Source organism: Mercenaria mercenaria, chromosome 3 (genome assembly GCF_021730395.1).
Source record: "Mercenaria mercenaria strain notata chromosome 3, MADL_Memer_1, whole genome shotgun sequence".
Taxonomy (NCBI): Eukaryota; Metazoa; Mollusca; class Bivalvia; order Venerida; family Veneridae; genus Mercenaria; species Mercenaria mercenaria.
In genome coordinates this window covers 35,334,804-35,359,135 of record NC_069363.1, presented here as the reverse complement: position 1 = coordinate 35,359,135, position 24,332 = coordinate 35,334,804, and the positions used below count along the sequence as shown (strand labels likewise).

At 33.9% G+C, this 24,332-nt stretch overlaps 2 protein-coding genes across 7 annotated transcripts; both read right to left on the bottom strand.

Moving 5' to 3' along the window:
- Positions 1-3,541: 3,541 nt before the first annotated feature.
- On the bottom strand, positions 3,542-8,458 carry LOC123525095 (2'-5'-oligoadenylate synthase 3-like). 5 transcript variants are annotated; one of them, XR_008370158.1, is made up of 5 exons: positions 8,229-8,458; positions 7,765-7,958; positions 7,021-7,303; positions 5,984-6,090; positions 3,542-5,438 (listed from the first exon to the last, which is right to left on the bottom strand). XR_008370158.1 is itself a non-coding variant. In XM_053538181.1 (4 exons), exons 2-4 carry the CDS (start codon positions 7,936-7,938, stop codon positions 5,422-5,424), a joined length of 474 nt encoding a protein of 157 aa, XP_053394156.1. In that variant the 5' UTR covers positions 7,939-7,958; positions 8,229-8,455; the 3' UTR covers positions 3,542-5,421. The 5 variants fall into 5 exon arrangements, 4 of the variants coding, with proteins under 4 accessions (XP_053394156.1, XP_053394157.1, XP_053394155.1 ...); XM_053538181.1 differs by lacking the exon at positions 5,984-6,090 and having other exon boundaries at positions 8,229-8,455; XM_053538182.1 differs by lacking the exons at positions 3,542-5,438; positions 5,984-6,090 and adding an exon at positions 5,630-5,800 and having other exon boundaries at positions 8,229-8,454.
- A 4,308-nt stretch (positions 8,459-12,766) lies between these two features.
- LOC123525091 (2'-5'-oligoadenylate synthase 1A-like) lies at positions 12,767-22,735 on the bottom strand. Of its 2 annotated transcripts, none has more exons than XM_045303832.2 (6): positions 22,585-22,735; positions 19,674-20,128; positions 19,262-19,523; positions 18,865-19,034; positions 17,660-17,898; positions 12,767-13,148 (listed from the first exon to the last, which is right to left on the bottom strand). In XM_045303832.2, exons 2-6 carry the CDS (start codon positions 20,103-20,105, stop codon positions 12,983-12,985), a joined length of 1,269 nt encoding a protein of 422 aa, XP_045159767.2. In that variant the 5' UTR covers positions 20,106-20,128; positions 22,585-22,735; the 3' UTR covers positions 12,767-12,982. The 2 variants fall into 2 exon arrangements, with proteins under 2 accessions (XP_045159767.2, XP_045159768.2); XM_045303833.2 differs by having other exon boundaries at positions 19,674-20,243; positions 22,585-22,683.
- Between the last annotated feature and the right edge of the window lie 1,597 nt (positions 22,736-24,332).

Here is a 24,332-nt window from a genome sequence, read left to right as displayed (position 1 = left end):
ACAAAAAGAGTTAGTTAATCTAGTTCTAACTTATTCACTAACTTATATATGTCACTATTGACACGTAATTATGTTTAATTAAATACACTCCACTTTTAATATGATTTTATGTTGAAGCTTTCCTGTGATATTTTTAAAGCTGTACGGGTTAGTTTTATAAAATTTATAACAATCTTACACTTTACTTTAATAAAAGCATTGCCCGGTCATAATTAACGAAAATAAGAACAAAACAATGAATAAGAAACCTTACACAAAGTATGTAATGCAAACCAAAAAAATATTGGTCGGATGCATGGTTCGAACCGTCAAAACTATCACTACAAAATGAATTAATATCTTTCCACTCAACCTACTGCGCCAGCAAGCCAACTATTGATTTTACTTCGTATATCTTTTATTTTTAAACACGAGAGTCTACTGACTGTTTATTTACATATTGCTAAAAATACAAACGCCATAATACAGTGTAATACCTATACTTACGTGTGCGCTCTGTTATTAGTGAAGGAAGCAAAATATGCGCATGCGCAGTTTTGGTTTCTGCCCACGTGATGATAGCGTCTAAAAATACTGTCATTTCTCGTTCTATATTTATCAATATTTACAAAAGTAAACCGTTGCAACGGTTTATAAAAGTGCATGAGAAAAACTGCGAAAAGTCGAATGTTACCGTAATTCTGGAAACTAGAAACTGATCAATGTAAATAAATGAAACAGTGGCGGCATTTTGACTTTCGGCGAAAAATTATTTTAAAAATTACAAATCACAATGTGTGGGTTAGTCGCTTTAAATGAAAACAACAACAACATGAATCACTGAAATATAAAGTACAGAAACAATGCATATTTTAATACAAAGATAAAAAGTATTAAATTTGTTTTTGTTACAAACGTTGATGTTGTTGTCAGTTCATGTTAATATTTTTCAAGAGAAACATGCAATCTCATGACAATAATTAGAATATTCAAATAACTGAGTCTGGGCGAATCGTTTACAGGAGTACATTCACAGTCATTACATTCGACCGCGGCACGTTTAAATCTATCTCTGGAATGACTTGTAAGTCCTGACGAAAGAAGAATTCCACTGGTTGGGCATTTCCACGAATTTACTTTGAATCCACTGGATTTCCAGGAACTGAAGCATGCTCGGATAAGTGCCTGTTCATATGAATTAACAACTTGTGGATCATTATCTAGGTAGTAATGTCCATCTACATATGTCCTTGCAGGAATGTTGAATGTGTATGAGTTAGGCCACGGTCATTTGATCCTTGATAACAATATCCCGATGCCACCATATCTGTTTCGTTTTCGGGACATTTGCTGTAGAAATAATAATAAGCACCATCATGCATTGTCTTTCTGCTGCACTTATTCCTGTTTTGACCAGCTATATCTGAGTCGATGAAATGAAATATTCCAGTACTTGATGCTTCCGGTCGACCGTTTCTCATATATAGCGTGAAAGCCATGTAATTTCTGTTGTCCAGTACTTCAACATTTCTAACATGGGGTTGCAAGTAATCAATTTTTATTGTTGAGTCTCGACTTGAAACTATGGAACCGTTTGAATTCCAATTAAGCTGCCTTTTTACAATATCCAGAGCATTTTTTGTATCATTATCACTGACACCTTGAACCAGAAGTGTCTTTGAATGTAAAAGTGTTATTGCAGTTACAACTAACAAAGCCATTTCACCAATCTTACCACTGATTTGATTGTCTGGCTTCAAAAACGTAAATGATCAACTTTATCGTCATTCCGAGTATGTTTAGAACAGGAAGTAAAATAGAGATTACAAAGAAATGCACACACATGCATTTCAAGTTTATTAAGTGTACTTTTATTTTAAGGATTTACTCATTCTCTTTGAATAAAAACATTCCAAAGTTTATTATCTGTAAAGATTTTTAATTTACCGCCAACTTCAACACAATTATAAGCTCAATAAGATAAAAATATACTTTCTTTTTCTTTAATCCTCGGCATTGATAGAATATCCAAGTTTCAGATCATTTTCATTTAATCCTATGGATAGGATAAACAATACAGAATCATCACGAGAGAAATACCAGAAGTCACTTTTGTACGAATTGTTCATTACTTCCGGCACATGATGTGACAATTAAGTTGAAAGTTTTACTTATTACAGAGAGTTGACAATCTATCATTATAAATTAGTGTAGTTAAATGAATTTTGGTTCAGCTCAGTAAACGGTCGTGCTTTTAGTAAATGTGTAGAGTCCTTGGTCAACAGTATTGCATGTTTTACTTCTGAAATGGTCTGTGCCATTTTGGAAAAGACCTCCTTCAAGATTGTTTCTGACAGCATTCGGATTCAGACTTAACTACAATTAACGCCATTTTCTCTAAACTGAATACAAGTGAGCTGTAGCATTATTCAAGCTTCTTTGAATGGTTTCACTTTACATCATGGTCAAAATATAATAAAACTTGCAAAAAACATCTGCCCGTGAACTCCTGAGCAGATATTCATCAAACTTTGTGAGAAATATTCTTGTATAGATTTTTCTGGAAACTGTTCAAATTGTTCCGCTTGACTGCACTAGATATACGAGAATATTTTATAAACAGTCGCACCAAAGTTTTCTGTACTTAAAATTCATTGTTGAAGTTTCTTTAAAACGTTTGTACATAACGTTGCATATGGTGAGGTAGCATTAGCACAATATTATGATTTTTTTTCTTTTGTTTCAACAATATTTAGAACTGCTCCTCTGAGAAGACAATGACCCCAACTTTTCTGTGATCTATATCTTTGAACAACTGAACCCGGGCACGTTAAAGAACCAGACTGTCTATTCACAAAGAGCTAGGCTAAGTGAGCCGGACAGGCTTGTATCTCTCTCTGTTCTCTCTGTCTGTTCTGCGGGCTTTACCTCCCTCTGGTCAGATCGCTCTGTGTCTGTACTAATAGAGGATGAATTTCGCGCCCTGTGTGGCTGCGTTTGCTATATGTAAAGTGCATTTGAACGTGTTTATGCTGAAAAGGGCTCTATATAAATCTGGTATAGTAGTATTAATAATAAAAATAACCCCAAAACAATTTGGTTCATCTTCTCAACTGACCACTGACAATCGTCCTATAAAGTTTGACGACAGTAGGCCAAACCAATCTTCATCTGCTCTTTTAAAACCGATTTTCAGCTCAGGGTCCCCGCGACCTTCAGCTTTTAGCAACTGACCTCAATCAATAAGGCTCATGTGGCAATTACGACTGACCTGCAGGTCTACCAAGTTTAAGGTTTAATGTATCGTGTGACCTCTAGGGAAAGTAAGGACTGAACTTTCATATAACCTTGTGTAGGGGTGTGAGTCATCGGGGTAGTGGATCATCATCAAATTACACAAGATAAAAGAAACTGGAAATGCATAATAAGAATAAGAACTTTATATAATGACATTTTCTTAAATCATCTTGGTGGAAGTTCCGCCTTACCAGTTGGGTGCCTTATATTAAGATCCCTAGCACTATTTCTTTCAATGTCCGATCTTAAACGACCAACGCATAAATCTGTTTAGGCTGCCTCAGCATACTCATACTTTCAGTCTCTGAGACTATTTATTATTCTACAGTAATGAGCGTTCACAAGAAGAAAATAAAGAGCTTTTAACTATATTAAATGTTATCAGATAAAACTAGATGTTTTGAACGATAGTTGCATAAATCATTGATGATCCACATTTCAACCCAGTGTTGTTCTTATTTTTATACTTTATCCTTGTGTAAACTGTCACAATCCTCTTCAATATCTTACAACACTTTCGTTTTTCTAACAAGGTTTTATATCAAATAAAAATATAAATATTGCTTATATTGTATTTGTTTTTGCTATGATTTTTATAAGTGGTTGAAAACATTATGTCCAACCTATTTCGCTTTTTTTGTAAAACTGTTCTGAATCTGATTTTTTAAATATAATGCTTTTATATATATAATATATTACTACAAGTTGAAATATCTACAATGATCTGATTTAAGTACAAACCAAATTACATTTTTTTCTGAAATATTGTTCCGACATAGATGAATAAATTGTACTAATTGCAAGAACTATTTTCAAAGGTAACATCATTTTTTCAAGTTACAATGATATTTCAGCAAAATTTCTTTTGTATATACAGTAGTTCAAATTCTGCTTCGAAACCGTGTGCAAATCAATTATATGTAAAATAAGTAAATTAACAACCTAAAACCCAAAACTAAACTATTATCATTTTTTGCAATGTACAAACATGAAACATAACACGTACAAGTTACAAATAAAACGTCACTTTTGCTTTTAACATATCCGTATAAACAATATAAATATCATAATACAAAAATCGCTTTATCAATATTCAAACTGTACGGTACATTAAGGGATAAAAAAATGTATTACCAACTGAGACACGTCTGTTGTTATGACCTTGTTGCTTGAATGTGTAAAGAAAATCTACAAAATGTGCGTCGACAACATTTCAACACACGAAACAATTTATTCAATAATTAGAATTTAATGTATAACACTAACTAAATTCATGTTTTTCCAAAAACAATACTTAAAACTATTATATTCTGCACCCTTTTACATAGATCTTTTTCTAGTATTCTTAACAACAGCAATAAGCAAGTAATACAACAACAGCACCGCAAGTGTGACCTTGATCTTGAAGCGAGCCATCCAGAACATTTTCTCTGCACGTCGCTTTGATGTGGTGAGCATATGTCTCAAGTTTCTTTAAAATCCTTCAAGCAGTTACAAAGCGGACATGAAACAAAGTCATATGACATTCGACCCATAATTGTGACCTTGACCTTGAAACGAGCCATCCGAAACATGCGCTCTGCAGGTCATCACGATGTGGTGAACATTTGTGTCAAGTTTCTTGAAAATTCTTTAAGGGGTTAAGAGCGGACACGAAACTGCTAACAGATTGACGGACGGACGAACAGACAGACACATGCGTCAAAACATAATACTTCCCTTCGGGCGTAAAAAATCTCACCACAGATCAAACAAAATAAATGTGCACAAATTTAACAAATGTAGTACATTCAGTTAAGTATATAATAAACGGATGATAAGATGTAAATCTAGAACCAACAACATTGTAACCATTTTACCACTACAGCTTTGTCAACGAAAACAAAGAGTCAATCAAAAACGAAACTTTTTTGCACACAAAATACTCGAAGTCTATATACAAATCAAAGAGCAATGTACAACAAAACGATCACAGTTGTTTGGGGGTACATTTGCAAGTCCTCTACCACTGCCGCTTTGTATTGCTAACGCCAGAGAAGAGTTGTGTACTCAACTATTTACTGGCCTCTGTTGCAACACCATCCCAGTCCCATGCATTGCCGAAATATCCATGATACACATCGTTGTATGGGTTACATGGATCAATTATGTGAGGAGATTTTCTGAAAATGAAAACAAAGAAATTATGCAAGATAAAAATATCAGATTGTGTTACAATGAAAATAACTTGAAACATTTACTATAGATGATTGTATCACATTTATTTAAACACGTTTAAAATATCATTATACAGGATCGTAAATCACAAATTTAAACACAGTCTTATCAAACGGTCTGCAGTATCGTAGTAGGCAAGAGAGCGATCAAAGATCACTTTAAATTGACGATGGTTTACTACTGTATTTAAAACAGCATGTAATGCTCGTGTCATATTGAAGTCCTCTGGTTTCCCTGCATCCACCCAGGCATTTAGAACCACTAACTCAAGAACATACGATGTTGGTAATTTTGATCCTTTAGTAACCTGTAGACGAAAATAAGATTCATAAATTGTGTGCAAGGTAGTGTTTTCTTCATTTATTGAATTCTTTCATACACGTATTGCAAACTGTTTCAACCATTCATTCCTTATAAAGTTTATTACTCTCACTGAACACAGTTTGCTTTAAAAAATGTGTTCTTTATGGAACAATTTAGAAAAAGTAACCTAGCAAGCTGTCAAGGGCAAACTAATGACCATCCGAAAAGACCACATTGTACAAATTGTAGTAGTGCGTCTCCAAGTCTAGAGTGCGGTAAATTACTTGTCTTCAGCTAAAGAAATAGATAGATATTTCAAGCAGTTTTATATCTTAATGTAAGTTTACTCTTCTTCCAGTATTTGATGAGTCTTATTAAACTTTTCAGCTTTGTTGGAAAATGTTTTGTTAATTCAATCTGCAATGGTCCAAGTGATGCTGAGTAGAATTCGCGTGTTTTCTTGTTTCTTTGTCCAAGTTTGTGGTACACTGGTCCAAGCCTTGCTATTAAATTAGTCCATATGATTTTTTTAGATTATTTGTTTTCAATTTGAAATTAAAACAAAACTCATTATTCATATTAAACTTTGCAATTATTAATATTAAACAGTTTTTATCGTTAAAATATAATATATGTACTTTTTCTTTTTTATTTCAAATAGGAAATTTGGACACAATCTAACTTTAACATAATCGTGAGAAGAATCATTTTCATGTGGTTGCTTTTTAAAGATAATGCTACTGTAACTAATTTTATAATCAATCTCATGAGCTAATTTAAAGTAAAACACGATGATTTACTTTCATAATTAACCCCCCCCCCCCCACCATCCCCCACCCGCAAAAAAAGAAACATGACTTGACCACAGATAGTTGACTATGGTTTTATAAAAGACAATATGAATTTAATTATACTGACATACTAAAGATAATACAGATTTTGTTTTGTTTTGGGGTTTACGCCGTCTTTCAACAGTATTTCAGCTATGTAACGGCTAGCTAGTGTTCCTGGATTCTGTACCAGTACAAATCAGTTCTCCGCAAGTAACTGCCAACTTCTCAGAGATGGCGGATGAATGATTTTATACACAATGTTTTCTATCAAATCGTCACACAGAACCTAGGCCCCGATACTGTAGATCTGCGCTCTCCATATAGAGCTAAGCGGGCGGGTTAAGATGATACAGAGGACATTTCAACAGTTTTCATTCTATCACAGAATTACCTTTTACATTGCCTTCTGACAAGTTAGGAAGAATGTCAACTGCTGGAAGGATGTCTACAGCGTGTGTATGACCTGAATGACAAGAAAGCTCTACTTGAACCGCATGACCGGTCTTTCCAACAACTTTGACATCCTCGTATTTGCCTAGGTGCTGTTCCAGTTGGCGTAAGATAGACGGCATATCATCGATCATTGCTTCAACAACACTATACCTGGCTAATATCAGTGTTAAATCAATATCGGACTTGCCCTTTACCGCTGTACCTTTTCCAAGAGAGCCACCCTGCAAAAATGGATCATTTTAATCAGAGTAATCGACTGATTTGTTTGAGTGATTATAACATATAAGGTTGTTTTTCAAAATTATTGTTGTGAATACATCCGTAAAGGTAACACTACTGAACTTGTTTTTAAGTATTGCTCAATTTGACTTACTTTCTTTGTCGCAAATTATTGATTCTTTTCCCAACACCTCTTTAGGTTGATTTATACTATTATGTTTCTGCTTCTATACGCAATTTTATCGCGCTTTTTTCCATGTGGGTCATGGCAATAACACAAAACCCAAAATTAAATGAATGAGCAGATGCTATTTGGTCGGTCGACCTCTCTTTATGTTCTCATGCGATTTTTCTTTGAGAAAGAGCTGCAGAACTGTTCAAAACAAAAATATTAATTACGATTAATTCCAATATGTCAAACTGCAAGGTTTAAAGGGCAAAAATAATTATTTATGAAACTAACCTTTACAACACGTGCAGGTCTGATATGGTCAGGCACATTTTTCTGAAGAAAATGTACAAGTTGATCAATGGCTTCACCACTGCTAGCTAAATAGGCAGCATCTGGCTGTATGGTCTCAGCGATAAACACTTCAAGCTTTCCACTGCTTACACTATATAAATCCACATCCATCATCCACAAGTCTTATATTCCGTCTGAAATACACTTTACTTTTCAGTATTCGTTATAAACTCTTTTATGCAAATACATATTACATAACAAAGACAAAATTTAACAAACATTAAATTTATCTGTGTTCTAATCATCTAATCTTGACTTCGGATGTAAAACGCAATACCCTTAAACCTATATTAGAACACTGGAGTCAAATTGTACAAGTTTACATATAAAAAAAGTTAATTAAGATAACTATCTTCCTCGTATGTTACTGTACTAAAGTGAACCAAACTCTTTCTTTAATATACCTAGAATAATCCTTTGATTTGAAATTAAACAACTGTAAACCGGTTTTAATGTTTAATTACGTATAAACCGTGTGCAGCCAATTTCAAATAAACACATTGACAAATAGGACGCTTTCGGTTTCAATTCCGGGTATTTCTAAAATATCATATACTTTTGTTTACCAACAAGGACATATCTTCACGAGTATTTAAAAGGAAGAAATACATTATCCGTTACATAAACATTTCGGAATCTCATTACTCCTACAGTTTGCAATTTATGTACGCTACCTGCTTTAGACATTATTCTTCACAGTTTATACAGTTTTTAAAACGAAACTGATAACGCTCCCTCGATATCTCTGTAAATATCTTTATGCTACTTATCGGACATTTTTCTGATTCATGTGGGGAAGTTAGCAGTTAATTCCGGAGAACAGGTTTGTACTGGTACAGAATCCAGGAACACCGGTTAGGTTAACTGCCCGCCGTTACATTACTGAAATACTATTGAAAAACGGCGATAAACAAAAACAAACAAACAACAACCCAATTTTTAAAAATCACAAAAATAAATAAAATGTGTGAAATATCTATAAGAACAGAAAATAATCTTTATTGTTCAACATTAATAGTCTCCGAACTCCAGATTTCTTTAGATATTGTATACACAAATGGTTATAGTGTCCTTCACTTTCAACTTTAAAACGCAATAGCCTAGATATTTGATAGCAGAAAAATATTTATAATTTATAATTATGGTTCTTTGAAAACGAGAAAACAGCTTATTAACGGATAATGCTGATACATTTCGCACGTATAGTAAACACGAACTTGACAGGATACCAAACGGAAGCACCCGAACCTCTCTAGTAAAGTCTGAATAATGCTTCTCCCTGGCTAAAGACCTGCTTGAAAAATTTGACGAATGTTTATACGACAAACAGGTTGGATGGTAAATAAGTTTTAAAAGGAAATATTTAACTGTTGCCCCGATTTACCCAAATTTAGACATTCCCAAATACTATTAATCACAACATTGCCGTCCTTTATTTGTACAAAATGGCTGTATATTGTGCGTGCGAGAAAAAAATCTTTAAACACAAGTAGGCCAATTTCAATTTTTATTTAGGGTATTTCAAACTAAATGACTTATTTCAAGGTCATACATATTGGACAACATTCAGGTAGACAGCCAGTGTTACATTACATAAATATAGAAAATTAATACCAGTGTTTTGAATGTCATATTATTATGTCTGATTTTGTTTATCTGTCATTGAGGTATTAAATACTAGAAAACAGAGAGGTCCGATTATGGCAATGTCACGTGCGTGAGGCGTCTAGGTTATATTTCAGTAATTCGGTCAAAAATGTGCCTAATAAATAGAACCTAATTTTTCCATTTTTCGCGCATTTGCGCAAAAATCGGGGGCCAAATGGGCATTATTTCACTCGTGGAATGGATTTCACATAAAATAGGACACTTTTCATGCTAATATTCGCATGTTTTTGAGGTTTTTTTACTTGAAAACGAAAGTAGGGTGTTTATTCTGCGGACCATTTTCTGAAATGCGGCAGTATGGGGGTACCTGACTTCAGTTGACTTGCATTTTACTGCATACTATTCAATACCCCTTTTCTTTTCGTTTTCTTGAAGCAAATGTATGGATATCTTCTGGAAAATAGGTCTACGACGGAGTGAAAATCTAGAAACTGTAACAAAATTGTTCTGAAGTAGCTGAATTTTATATGAAACAAAGAACAATTTCTTTTATTGGTATATAGCCTCTATACTTCCCAGTGCTCTAGCTAGGATTAAAAAAGGGCAGGGTGCTGGCAATGAAAAGGGCACTTCTGGTGGGGGGGGGGGGGTCCGGGGGCATGCTCCCCCCTGCCCCTACCCCACTCCTGTCAAAAAAATGTAACTGGTGCAAGCATTAGGTGCATTTTAATATATACTTTAGGCAAGGAATTATTCATACTTTTGGTATTATATTAGGCACACTTTAGGCATGGTATAAAGCATACTTTGTGCTTTGATAGGCTAGGTTTGTCATCTCTAATATACTAAGAATGCTGCTGCTCGTATTGTACTTGGCAGTTCCAGAAAGTTTTGGAATACAGGCATGAAATGGTGGCCTCTGGTGTATTTTTAGGTCTAAATTTTGAGGTATTGCAGGGGGAAGTTACTCTCCTCTTGCTTGAGTAGTCAGGGGGCTCCCCCCCCCCCCCCCCCCCTGGAAAATTTTGAAATACAGGTATAAAATGGTGGCCTCTGGTGCGTTTCTGAGTCTAAATTTTGAGAAAAAAAATATTCTTTTTTCAAAACAGTAGGGTGCATCTTTGATAAGTATAGGTCACTTCTTAGCCAACTGGTGGACACAGGCCCACTTTTCCCGGCACTGTTCTTTTTAATTGTTTATTTCGAATTCATATCTGTGTGTTAAAAAAATAAAAGCTTGAAATCATTTCTGTAGCTATAACATTTTAATAACTTTTGTTTTGGCCCATTTTACTTGTTAAAATTTCAGAACACATCTTCTCCATGTACTTGATATTTATAAATTTATATGTGTAACATACAGAAGATAAAGTTTAAACTTCCACTTAAATAAATGAAATAAGGCAAAGTTTTCAATTTACAACAGACTAAATGCAAGTTTAGCACTTCTGTTCCGGTTTGATTAATTTCCACAATTGATGTCTTTAAAAACGATGTCTAGAGCAAAACTCTGTAACAGTGGCTGGGGTAAAATTATATGACATATCTAAACAGATTTTACTCGTAAATGATATGGACTAGATAATATAATATCGATATGCTGTATAATTAAATAAACTGTAACAAAACGTTATTTTGGCCAAACATTTAAATTCTAGTATTAAAATAAATAAAAACATTTAATTAAATAAAATGATATATCAATATAAAAGCATTAATATGAGACATAAAATTGAAAATTGAAATATATCTTACATTCAAAATACATTTACCTAATAATGTAGAGGATGTGAAGAATACAAAAACCATCATACTATCATGAATCATTTTTATTATATCACTTTATGTATATATTTTCAGCTGAGGGGAACTTATAACAATAATAAATGACAATAAAAGAAAGCACAAAGTAACTTTTCATCTTCTGAATGAAACTAAATGATATATTGGTAGACTGGAATGAGTGGAAGTGCAAAACCATAATTTTAGGTACGAATTTTACTGATTTGTCTCCTCTTTCACTATGAAGTACAGCGATGGGGGTATGGCTTTCCATCAGACTGCATTTCATTGTATCAAAATTGATAATAGCAGTTTATTGTAATTTCTTATTAGTTAAGATTTACAATACATACAGTAGTGTTAATGTTTTGGCTTACACGTACAATCGTTATTTGAAACTGAAAAGGTCGCGAGTGTATAGTTAGTATTAACTAAATAACAGCGAATGATAACGATTGCTTTAAAATGAAAAATAAATAATAGTCGTTTATTACGTTTCCAGATATTCATTTCATTATCTGATGTTATATGAAAAAAAAACATACTAAATTCTAAACAAACCAATGAATGCAACAAAATGAAATCTAATAGACACTGCTATTTTAAAGTACAATACCACATTTTCTGCTTAATATAAAACCGTGTATGTAAAATAAACAAGACATAATCAAAGACCTAGAAGTGCATCATGCATATATTTCAGTGTGATTCAAGTCTTTTGATTTTTCTTTTGATATAATAATCAGGGGTGTCAAGACGGAACTATTTTGTTCTATGGTAGGATGATAACTTTTGTCGTTTCTGTTCTATAGCGTTTGCTCTAGCGTATGTGTGCCGACTCTTATGTAAACGAATGAGCGTCGACTATTGACACAATGTTGCGGTAAGCAGAAAGGTCGAAAACGATTTTATAAAAAGTAGTAGATTTTATGTCATTGAATCCATTATTAAAAAACAGTTGATATATGTTCAACGTAAGCAAGGCAATGTCTTACATGGATTTAATAGATATTCGTATGTGAATACAACAGATACAGTACTTTCATCTCTGCGTATATCGAATTTGCAAAACTGAATAATTTGTAATATGTCTATGAAGTATTTTGAGTTATCGCCTCAAAGTAAACTAAACTAATGCAAGGACTGCTGTTTGAAAGCAAATACAGTCCATACACACATATAAAGTAAACACAAATTTAAAAATTACTTTTATTATGTCTTCCTTTACATAATTTCAAAAGAAAGGAGCAAGTGTAAAATGAAAGAAATACAAACTTGATTTCAAAGACATGAAGTATGTCTTTGACGGACGGACGGAAAAGCGCATTCCTATAGTCCCCGAAACTGATTTCAACCAGTAGGGTACTAATAAAACGAAACGAACTGAATTGATTTATAATGTCTATGCAGTCATCTTGTATTTTCACGGTTTTATACAAGTGCATTACTGCTTTATTTTTGTTCTGCGCGCTAATGGTAATCTGTTTTACATGTATTGTATATCACAAAATCCTAATACACTGTTTTACTTATACATTGATGCAACGCTTTTATTGTTTGACTGAATACAATGACTTTGAATACTCCTGTTTATTTCCATACAATGAGTTAAACTTGTCTAGTATTCACAAGTACAATATGCTATGTTATCATGTTTTTTCTCAAAGACAATGATAAGTTCACACGAAAATATAAACTAACACAGCAAAACAATTTTTGCATCATTATTGACCAAAACAAAGTCAAAAAACGCCAGAACTACATCATTCTAGTTCCATGTATGTTTTGTATTTGAAACCCCGTAAAATAGTGGTTTACTGAGCCAAAGTCGGGCTTCTGGTACAACTCTGTCCCAGTCAAACGCCTGACCATCGACAAGTCCATGATACATGTCGTTGAAAGGATTTGCAGGATCCATAATATACGGAGCCGATCTGAAATATAAACAGAACAGATCTATCAGCTTTTACCATGATGTGTTTGATTATGTTGACATGAAATACAATACAAACTGAATGTTCAGGGTCAAATTTAGTGGGTTCACAAGAGTATTAACCAGGAAAAGGTTTATAGAACAGCTCTGGTCTATTTTGTATTTGGAGATACGTTCTCCCCCTACATTTGAAAAGCATTAATGTAATAAATTATATCTGTGAATATAATGCGCATTCCCAGACCTTTTAGACTTAACTATGCTCATGGCTTCGCTATATAAACCTGTGTGGCTTATAATATGAAAGTAAAACTAGTTGATAAAGCTCACATATATGTTTGCAATAATAACTGCTTTTAGGTAAAACATAACTACCTACCTAGAGCTAATGCAAGACACAAACAATATGATGGGTGAGAATTGAGAAAAAGCAACATTTATTTTACAACTAACAGACAGTTGATGTTCCGCCTAATTTCTCACATAGCTTAGCTTATTTTATAATTAAGAAGTAATAAGTTCCCAATCGTGATTTATTGTAGAATAACCCGTGTTTTGAGTTATTATGCATAAGAATATATCACGAAGGCCGTAGGCCTGAGTGATATATTGTTTCGCATAAGAACGAAATCCTCGGGTTATTCTACGATAAATCACACTTGGGAACTTGTTATTTCGATTCTAACGCGACATACTAGAATCAACAGTGTTAAAAAAAATGGTAACTACTTTTTACGACCGTGCAACACACCTGGATCGGATGATGTCATTGCATGCCCGTGGGTTATTGCAGAATAACCCAAGATAGATTTTGCTCTACATGTTCGAGGTTATTCGCTGGTCGTGTTAGAATGATTCTTATACAATGTTTTTCTTAAAATGATCTTAGGTCTGAACTTTAGGCAATCAAAAAAGCATGTGCTCCATTTTTTAGGTTGGTGAGTTAGGTTCTCCCCTGAATCAGACAGTATACCCAATGTTATATATGTATGTATACCACGTGTGTTGGAGAAAGGTAAGGGAGACTATTGTGGGGAACACCTAATCCTGCGAGTGTATTACGTGGTTCCTTCCCCGGATGTTGATGTTTTACATGCTTAAGATTACAATATTACTTTTGCATTCTACTGAGCTTTGAGAGGGAGAAAATTTTTTAGTAAACATAAATTTCACAAGTGTTTTGCATTTGTTTGTTTTTACTTAAAGGTGGATAATCAGATTTTGGCCATGTAACGGATTTGTTCGAAACTTACACTCATTTATGTTCACTTAACACTTGACATAAATTAGATTTTCACTGGAGGTATTTTTAAAATTTCATTTTCCTATCCTGGTTGCCCAACCAAGATAGAGTTATTTTATCATAAGTATAAATTTGATAAACATACTTTGCCTAAGGAAATGTATAAATATTAGACATATTGTAATATATTTGTAAAATATTTGCATTAAAAATTATGTATTTAGATGGAATTCATTAGAAACGCAAGTTTGAAAAATTATTATTTCCTCCCTTTGCCTATCTTGGTTGTGCAACCAAGATAGATTGGAAATAAATGAATTCAGAAGCTACACACAGCTTTAAAACTTGCATTTTGGTTCAGATTGTTCAATAGTTGATATGTCTATCAAATGCAAATGTAAAACTAGACATTGTATCGAAATAAAAAGAAATACTCAGCTTTTTATATACTTTCATATTAAAGGGGAGTAATTACAAAATTTTATAAAAATAATAAAATATACATTTCAAATAGGAATCTGACTCTATGTAATCGGTCTTTTTGTTCCTTAAATAATTCTCTACCAGAATATACCAAAAGTAAACAAGAGGACCATGATGGTCCTGAATCGCTCACCGCTTCCCACATGACCCAGTTTTGAGTATGACGTCGTTTTTTCTATTATTTGACATAGTGACCTAGTTTTTGAGCTCATGTGACCCAGTTTTGAACTTGACCTAGATATTATCAAGATAAAAATTCTGACTAATTTTCATGAAGATCCATTGAAAAATATGGTCTCTAGAGAGGTCACAAGGTTTTTCTATTATTTGACCTATTGACCTAGTTTTCAAAGGTACGTGACCATGTTTTGAACTTGACCTAGATATCATCAAGATGAACATTCAGACCAACTTTCATACAGATCCCATGAAAAATATGGCCTTTAGAGAGGTTGCAAGGTTTTTCTATTATTTGACCTACTGACCTAGTTTTTGATAGCACGTGACCCACTTTCGAACTTGACCTAGATATCATCAAGATGAACATTCTGACCAACTTTCATACAGATCCCATGAAAAATATGGCCTCTAGTGAGGTCACAGGTTTTTTCTATTATTTGACCTACTGACCTAGTTTTTGATGGCACGTGACCCAGTTTTGAACTTGACCTAGATATTATCAAGATAAAAATTCTGACCAATTTTCATGAAGATCCCAAGAAAAATTTTGTCTCTAGAGAGGTTGCAAGGTTTTTCTATTATTTGACATAGTGACCTAGTTTTCAAAGGTACGTGACCCTGTTTTGAATTTCACCTAGATATCATCAAGATGAACATTCAGACCAACTTTCATACAGATCCAATGAACAATATGGCTTTTAGAGAGGTTACAAGGTTTTTCTATTATTTGACCTACTGACCTAGGTTTTGATGGCACGTGACCCACTTTCGAACTTGACCTAGATATCATCAAGATAAACATTCTGACCAATTTTCATACAGATCCCATGAAAAATATGGCCTCTAGAGAGGTCACAAGGTTTTTCTATTATTTAACCTACTGACCTAGTTTTTGACGGCACGTAATCCACTTTCGAACTTGACCTAGATATCATCATGGTAAACATTCTGACCAATTTTCATGAAGATTTCATGAAATATATAGCCTCTAGAGAGGTCACAAGGTTTTTCTATTTTTAGACCTACTGACCTAGTTTTTGACCGCACATGACCCAGTTTTAAACTTGATCCAGATGTCATTAAGGTAAACGTTCTGACCAACTTTCATGAAGATCTTATGAAATATATGGCCTCTAGAGAGGTCACAAGGTTTTTCTATTTTTAGACCTACTGACCAATTTTTTGATGGCATGTGACCCACTTTCAAACTTGACCTAGATACCATCAAGTTGAACATTCTGACCAATTTTCATGAAGATCTCATGAAATATATGGCCTCTAGAGAGGTCACAAGGTTTTTCTATTTTCAGATCTACTGACCTAGTTTTTGACCGCACATGACCCTGTTTCGAACTTGACGTAGATGTCATCAAGATAAACATTCAGAACAACATTCATACAGATCCCATGAAAAATATGGCCTTTAGACAGGTCACAAGGTTTTTTCTATTATTTGACCTACTGACCTAGTTTTTGAAGGCACGTGACCCACTTTCGAACTTGACCTAGATATCATCAAGATGAACATTCAGACCAACCTTCATATAGATCTCATGAAAAATTTGGCCTCTAGAGAGGTCACAAGGTTTTTCTATTATTTGACCTACTGACCTAGTTTTTGATGGCACGTGACCCACTTTCGAACTTGACCTAGTTATCATTGAGTTGAACATTCTGACCAATTTTCATGAAGATCTCATGAAATGTATGGCCTCTAGAGAAGTCACAAGGCTTTTCTATTTTTAGACCTACTGACCTAGTTTTTGACCGCACATGACCCAGTTTCGAACTTGACTTAGATATCATTAAGGTGAAAGTTCTGACTAATTTTCATGAAGATCTTGTGAAATATATGGCCTCTAGAGCGGTCACAAGTTTTTTCTATTATTTGACCTACTGACCTAGTTTTTGATGGCACGTGACTCAGTTTCAAACTTGACCTAGATATCATCATGGTGAACATTCTGACCAATTTTTATGAAGATCTTATGAAATATATGGCCTCTAGAGAGGTCACAAGGTTTTTCTATTGTTAGACCTACTAACCTAGTTTTTATCGGCACATGATCCAGTTTCGAACTTGACCTAGATATCATTAAGTTGAACATTCTGACCAATTTTCATAAAAATCCCGTTAAAAATGTGACCTCTAGAGTAGTCACAAGTAAAAGTTTACGGACTGACGCACGCACGCACGGACGGACGACGGACGACGGACACCGCGCGATCAAAAAACCCACTTTGTCACTTTGTGACAGGTGAGCTAAAATGTCATTAAATGTTGTTTAAATGTGATTGACCACCTTTAAAGCTGAAGAAGACTGTATTGTCACCGATTTTTATTATAATGAGTAAAAATTTCTCTATAACGAAATTATCAGTAAAGCATAATGCAGTGAAATGTTATTATACAGTTTTGGTAAAATATTGTTTATTTTTTTACGATTGGTAAAATATTGTTGCTTTTTCACAATTGGAAAAATATTGTTTGAATATTTTACGTATTTTGCATTTTAGAACCTCAGTTATCTCGTACATTTTATGTTCGCACAACTGATAACTCAAAAATATGAACTTTGAACAAAATATGAATCATATATTTTTACCTTGCCTGTATCAATGTTGTGTTGTACTTCATTTTTCGTCTGAGAATTATTTTAAATTGTCTATGGTTAACCAAAGAAGTCAGAACTGCATGCAAAGCTCGAGTCATGTCAAAGCTCACAGGTTCATTTGCCTCTGTCCAGGCATTCAAAACCACCAGTCCAAGAGCATATGAACTCGGCCAGTTTGGTTTTCCATATCGTTTCTCAGCAAAGCTCGGCATTTCTTGCTCATCTTTTTCCTATATTGATAAAATGATTCAGTGAATACGAATTTCAAGCTGAAATTCTTACATAAGACTGGTCCTTTTTTGTTATACGTATGCCATTTAGATATCTATGATATTGTTTGATCTTGCCACTTTCTGCCAAACTTTTTGAAGCCAACATGAAATGAAAGAAAAGTTTTTTTCCGATACTGATCAAGCAGTCAGATATGTATTTATACGTTTTCAAAGTAATTTCATATGTAGGCTCTGCAATTTTATTTCAGATATGGTCATTGTTTGTTTATACGTCATACCGGCAAAATAATAGGTCATACGGCGACTCTGAAGCTTTTTACGGTGGAGGAAGACCCAAAGTACCCCTCCCAGCAATATTTCATCACGGGCGGGCACCTTGGTAGAGTCACAGGCCTTCCTTCATTCAGCCGGGTGGCTTTCTCACATGAAAAAACTTTATACTCCAAGCGGGGTTTTGAACCCATAACGGTGCAAGTGATTCGAATTAAGCGACAGTAATTGCCCCGCCACGGAGGCTCCGTATTTAGCATGAGCTAAAACAAACAAAGATGTTCGTAAAATTATGCATTTACATGTAGCTTGTAAAAGCTAATGACTGAAATGAGGGTTTTCAAATTTCAGTTACTGTACCTATGTATTTCCAATGCTTAAATTGTCCTGTATAATACTTAAATAAAACCCCGTAAAAGTATTTTTCTCTCTTTTTTCAAAAATTCTTTTAGGGACAATGTAGTGCAACCTAAGATATTTCGTATTATGTCCTGATTGTATTTTGATACAAAAACCGCTGGCTTTTGTAACCAGTATGTTTCGTCCTACTTATGCGTTTAAAACCATTCGAAGACATGAAGTAAGTAAAACCAAACAGGTGATGCAAGAAAATATTTTAGCGTTAAGTTCTTCTGTTCAAATATTCCAGTATTAATTGTATCTGGTAGGTTGTCTCTAATTTGCAAGATTTACCTTTAGTTTCTTGTCTTTCCAGTACTTGATAAGTTTTATCAAGTTTTTTACTTTGGTAGGCAATTCACCAATGATTTCTAACTGTAAAGGAGCCAGACTGACCGAGTATTCATGGATAGTACTGTCTGCAACCCCTTTCATCATTCTATACACATCTGAAGGTATGTTGCCTGAAAATAAAAGAAAGTGTGTCTAAATCCTAGATAATTACATAGAAAATTATCAATAATTTGATGATAATATTTGATGCATTTTATGTAATCAGCTTTACTGAATTGCATTGATTAACACATAAAAAATTTGACTGGTATAGTATCAGAAAAGAAAACATGTAGTCATCTAATAATGGATTAAAAAACAACATGTATATAAACTTTACCGAATAAAAAAAAATAACCTATTTCGAGCAGGTCAACAGCAGGAAGTATATCAACATCATGTTTATGCGAAGAACGACATGTTAGTTCTACCTGTACCGAGTATCGTGTTGTCCTTTGGTGATTTGCTGTAGTATTTTCATTCAGGTGTTTCTCTAGACTCCGGAGAAGGTCACGCATATCCCTCATAAGAACTTCAACATTATCGTACTTAACGAGCATCAGAATGAGATCTATATCAGACCTGCCCTTCACAGCTGTACCTTTTCCGAGTGAACCGGACTTAAAAAAGATAGTTCTTAATAAAATATGAATAAATATACTTCAAATAATACAACTCTTTGATAAGTTATTTTTTATCAACATTTACTTGCAGTGAACATTTTACTCATTTAAAATTGCCGTCCGTCAAGTTATTGCATGGAATATTACCTTGATTATTCGCCTCGGGCGAAGTTTTGAAGGTACCATATCTGTGTCCTGTAATTTGCGAACAAGGCTATCAATAACTTCACCACAACATCCGAGAAATTGTGCATTAGCTTGAATGTTGTCATCAATGAAACTTTCCAAAGTGCCAGAACTCAATGTGTATATGTCTGACGATAGAGTGGATATGCTTAGGCCTCCAAATGCTCCATGTAATCCTTGCATTCCTACACGATACAACGCCGAGTATGAATACTGCGATCCCCCTGCATGAATCCTGTTGTCTCTCTTGTGTTGCGCCATGTGTTCTTCTTTACAAAACTGTCTACCACATTCACATGTCACAAAGCCATGGGTCTGTAGACGGTGTTTTCTCATTTTTGACTTGCTAAATTCACCAGACAGTCCGCAATCGGGGCACCGCCGTTGTTTCATCTTGGAAATGTTTCAGTTGTAATCTGTAAAATCCATGTTCCAGATACGTTATTTTCACTCTGCTTGACATTGCGTAATGATGTAGATTTGTGTAAATTTTGACATCTGAGTGTCTTCAGTGTTTGTTGCTATATCAGTCTGTGTTATGAAATTTTTACTTTAATCTTAAATTTAAGTTTAAAAATTGAATGACGTGCCATAGTTTTAATTACATAATGTATATAGCTTTCAAAATTTGAAGACCTCACCTTAACAATCTTATATTAAATACGTGCACAATGGTGTCAAAATATTACGGTTGGTTTACAGTTTAGGGGAACACTTGATCTAAAATGACAGAAATTTCAAATCGGAAAAGGATATTTGGAAAGTGCAATGTAAGCAATACATATACATGTCTAACTATATTATAAAAAAGACAAACTGTGCAGAAACCTTCTTCTTAAATTGTCTAAACATTGTGGGTGAGGATATAAGTTTAAAAGAAATAATGTGTTAGTCAACTATTTTATCTGTGCAACGAATTGTTTAAGGCCTATTGTTTCTCTCACTGGGATATGCAACTTGTCATTTAAACTTATATTAGAATGTCAATTTGTCAAATATATGTGAAGTTTATCAACTTCTCAATAAGCTGATCAGCATAACTATTTTATCTAATTTGATTTTGATAACGGGACAGGTTCAGAAAAACAACACATTTCATTTGTACATATGCAAATATAAATATAAAAATAAATATGAAAAAAGTGTGCTCTCTGTTCATATCATGGTAACATGTACCAACGCTTACTCATTGTATTTTATTGATTTGCATTCTCTTATCATAAATGGTTCTTTATATTTGCGATTGTATCCAGAATACAATTTAAATGAGTCTATGTAAACTTCTAACGGGTCATTGAAAATTTCTTCATTTAAAATGACATTAATAAATTGACACGTCACAGTTGCGCTGATATTTCGTATGTAAAAATAAAAAAAACAACTCAACATTAATATAGTTACATTTGTGAAATCGATTAAAGTACACTGGTATCAATAATCTAGTTCATTTGCAAATTAGTTTCGTTATTTTTAATGGCGCCCTATCACAACACAAAAGTAAAGAATAGAAAAAAGCATACCGACTAAATATAAATGGAAACTATCAGCCCTATACTAATACATGCATTTTCTTATAAAAGATAATAGGTAAGGGTAGATTTCTCGGGAGCACAGAGCACCAAAAACACAACCTCAGAGCCACACATTTGCAAAGTAGGCCCACAAAAAAAGCTGTAATGGAAAAATATTACAGACGGGTTGCTTCAAAAATCATACAAGTATTTAAATTTATGCCAAATATAGACAGAGGGGGATGAAGTGGTAAGGGGTAATGAGGGTGGGGGTGAGGAAGTTGATGGGGAAAGTAGAACAAGGATAAATATACAAAGGGAATGCCACGTTCCTTAATCACACTTACACTACAACGTAAACAACAATAGCGCAGACATTCATGTACCAAAGATAAACACACAACCACACCCAACCCTAACTAACTAACATAGAAAAACAGACAAGTAATATACAAGAACACAGTAGGGCACCGCTTTAGACTCGCAAGCACACAAACGCACCCTATAAGCAGGAAAAGCAATAGTGTACCGCCTTAGGATTCCGGCAGCCAAAATAAAGGGGAGCCACGAAAACTAACTCAAAGTAAAGAGAGAGGGGATGCAAAAAGGAGCGTAAATGCAAGGGAAAGGAGGAGGCGAAAGGGGGAGTGAGGAGGAGAAAAAAATGTCTTACAACGAACAAGACAACATACGCAACAGACAATATAAGACAGACAAAACACATTTGAAAATAGGGGCACCGCCTTGGAACGGTCAGTAACCTATATAATGGAAACTGGGGGTTGGTTTAAACATATTTTATTTATTTATAAGTCCTTACATGAATAATACACAACAACTGAGATAAGGGGGTAAACGCGTTTATTTTGTCTGCATGTAAACTCTGGGAACTTATACTTTTAGTTTGGATAGCAAAGCGGTCATGTCTCAATTTAGTCTTTCAATGAAATAAAATACGATGAATTGCTTCTTTCCTATAATTTTCTTCAACTATGAGCTATTATTTAAACAAATATAAAGCAATTGCTATTCAATAACAAATGAATATAAAGTTGTGACGCCAATTTGAAAACTGAAACTAAACAAGGATATGTATCAGCTATAGAAAATACTGTAGATTTCTATAAACAGTAATTTAAACATCCAATGTTCATACATTTTTCATTTAATTTGAAAATGTAATTCGAATAATCTATTCAACATCTCGGGACATTTTGTTATTCGTCGATGTTGATTAGCTGTTTCGCTTTCACATTCCATTAAACTGTGTTTCCGTGTATACATGTAAGAGCTATTAAACTAAACACATGTCATCAGTTATATGAATCTAAATTATTAAAACAACTATATAAAACATTTACCTTTTATTTGATTTGTTTGACCTATTCCTTCTTTCGTGTTCGATTTAAATTACCTTGTTTGCAATTGCAGGTGTTAATGTGCGGATAAATATGGTCACAAATAGATATGACGTAAATTCGGTAAACATCATTGAGGAAAATAACTGTGCAGGTTAATCACTAGGCTGGTGTACACTCTACCGTTCATAAACCATTGAAGAGCGTTAATCTCAAAGCCAGTCGGAAGACAGGCTAGAAAATCACGTGGAGTAGCGTTGTCCATCCACCCTTTTAAATATGAAATCATTTCAACAAGACCATACACATATATATGATCCTTGATATCAGTTCACAATTCTATCATATATTTCTTCCCATTTTCAGTCCAAGTTTGTATCCCTAAAGTTTCCATATTGCTTCATCTTGGTCGCTGAAATGAAAAACTTTGGTAGCTCTGCCGTTCCTGAAGTATACAGGGAATGTCGTTTAATACTTTACCACTCAATCTTTAAGTTGGGACCTTTAAAATATTAATCATAGCATGATAACCTATACTGTGTTGGTGCGCCGTAAAACCCAAATAAATAAATAAATAAATAAATAAATAAATAAATAATCATAGCTTGAGGTAACAGTGGTTTAATTACTTATTCTATGAGGACATAGTATGGCCATATCCATTTCAACTCTGCATCAGTAAATGGACTCTGGCTTTGGAAACGAAATAAATAGAACTTTTTTTTATTTTATTTTCAGTTATAAACAGGTTAGTTGTATTTTTACAATTTTATTGAGGCAATCATGACACTCGAACATGAACTGAGAAAAATATACTGTTCTTGTTAAATCACGAATTCTAGGTATTTGTTCGTTTTCATGCTATCAAGCCAAATTCCTTTTATGAATCTTAAAGTCTTTACACCATTATACATCATTCAATTTCAATCTGAAGCTGACACATACCTTTAAGTTTCTTTGATCATTTTTTTATTGAGCATTAACCAACTCATAACCTAATATTTAATTTTTTGGTATATAGAAGTTAGATTTTTATCCGGTATCAATTTTCAGAGTAGAAGACAGTGGCAACATGATTATTTCAAAAGTTGTACTTACAGGTATCAAAACATGCACACGCCTATGAAACAACAGAGCTACACCTTTCAGATGTAGGCGGTTAATTGTTCTGTCGCAACTTACCGAGCTAGTGCATGTGAGTAAAAGCGTAAACAAATTTGAGTGTCATCTATTTTTGGCATTTTTACAAGCATTTTTATTGAATATCAAATATCGGGGAATGGTAGGCGTTGTAGATTTGATTTAACTTTACAGAAAACTTAAAGTTTAATTTGTGGTCGTGATGGTATTTAACAGCAAGCCGATGACCTGGCGGTGAACATGACCATTGTAATAACAGCACTTTCATTATCACTTCTTTGCCTTTTAACTGATATCAAGAAGCACAGCGAGTAGGCGTGAATAGCTGTAAGGTATATAATACATTTGGAATTACAATCTGCAGCGAAAAGCATTTTGGAATAGAAATATGTGTTTTTATTGTGAGATATACCTGTCGTTAAGACGCTAATATCGTTTGTACTCGTCCGATTTGTGTATATATACGTACAAGTTAGTGCAATACAGTAAAGTTCTGCTAATAAGACCACTTCTAATATTTCAAAATCATGCAAAAATTGGAAATTCTAAAGAACCAAAGTGTAAAATATAGAGCAAAAACGGTCCGCTAATAAGACCGATTCATTAATAGG

Bases quoted from the DNA above. Each gene is read 5' to 3' on its own strand.
- LOC123525091 (XM_045303832.2), bottom strand. From the start codon at position 20,105: ATGAAACAACGGCGGTGCCCCGATTGCGGACTGTCTGGTGAATTTAGC. The intron at 19,524-19,673 runs GTAATATTCCAT...ATCTTTTTTAAG, and splicing joins GCCCGAGGCGAATAATCAAG to TCCGGTTCACTCGGAAAAGG. The intron at 13,149-17,659 runs GTAAAAATATAT...TTTATATTTCAG, and splicing joins ACAACATTGATACAGGCAAG to ATCGGCTCCGTATATTATGG.
- LOC123525095 (XM_053538180.1), bottom strand. From the start codon at position 7,938: ATGATGGATGTGGATTTATATAGTGTAAGCAGTGGAAAGCTTGAAGTG. The intron at 7,304-7,764 runs GTTAGTTTCATA...CCATTTTTGCAG, and splicing joins GACCTGCACGTGTTGTAAAG to GGTGGCTCTCTTGGAAAAGG. The intron at 6,300-7,020 runs GTAATTCTGTGA...CTAATTTAATAG, and splicing joins GTCAGAAGGCAATGTAAAAG to CAAGGCTTGGACCAGTGTAC.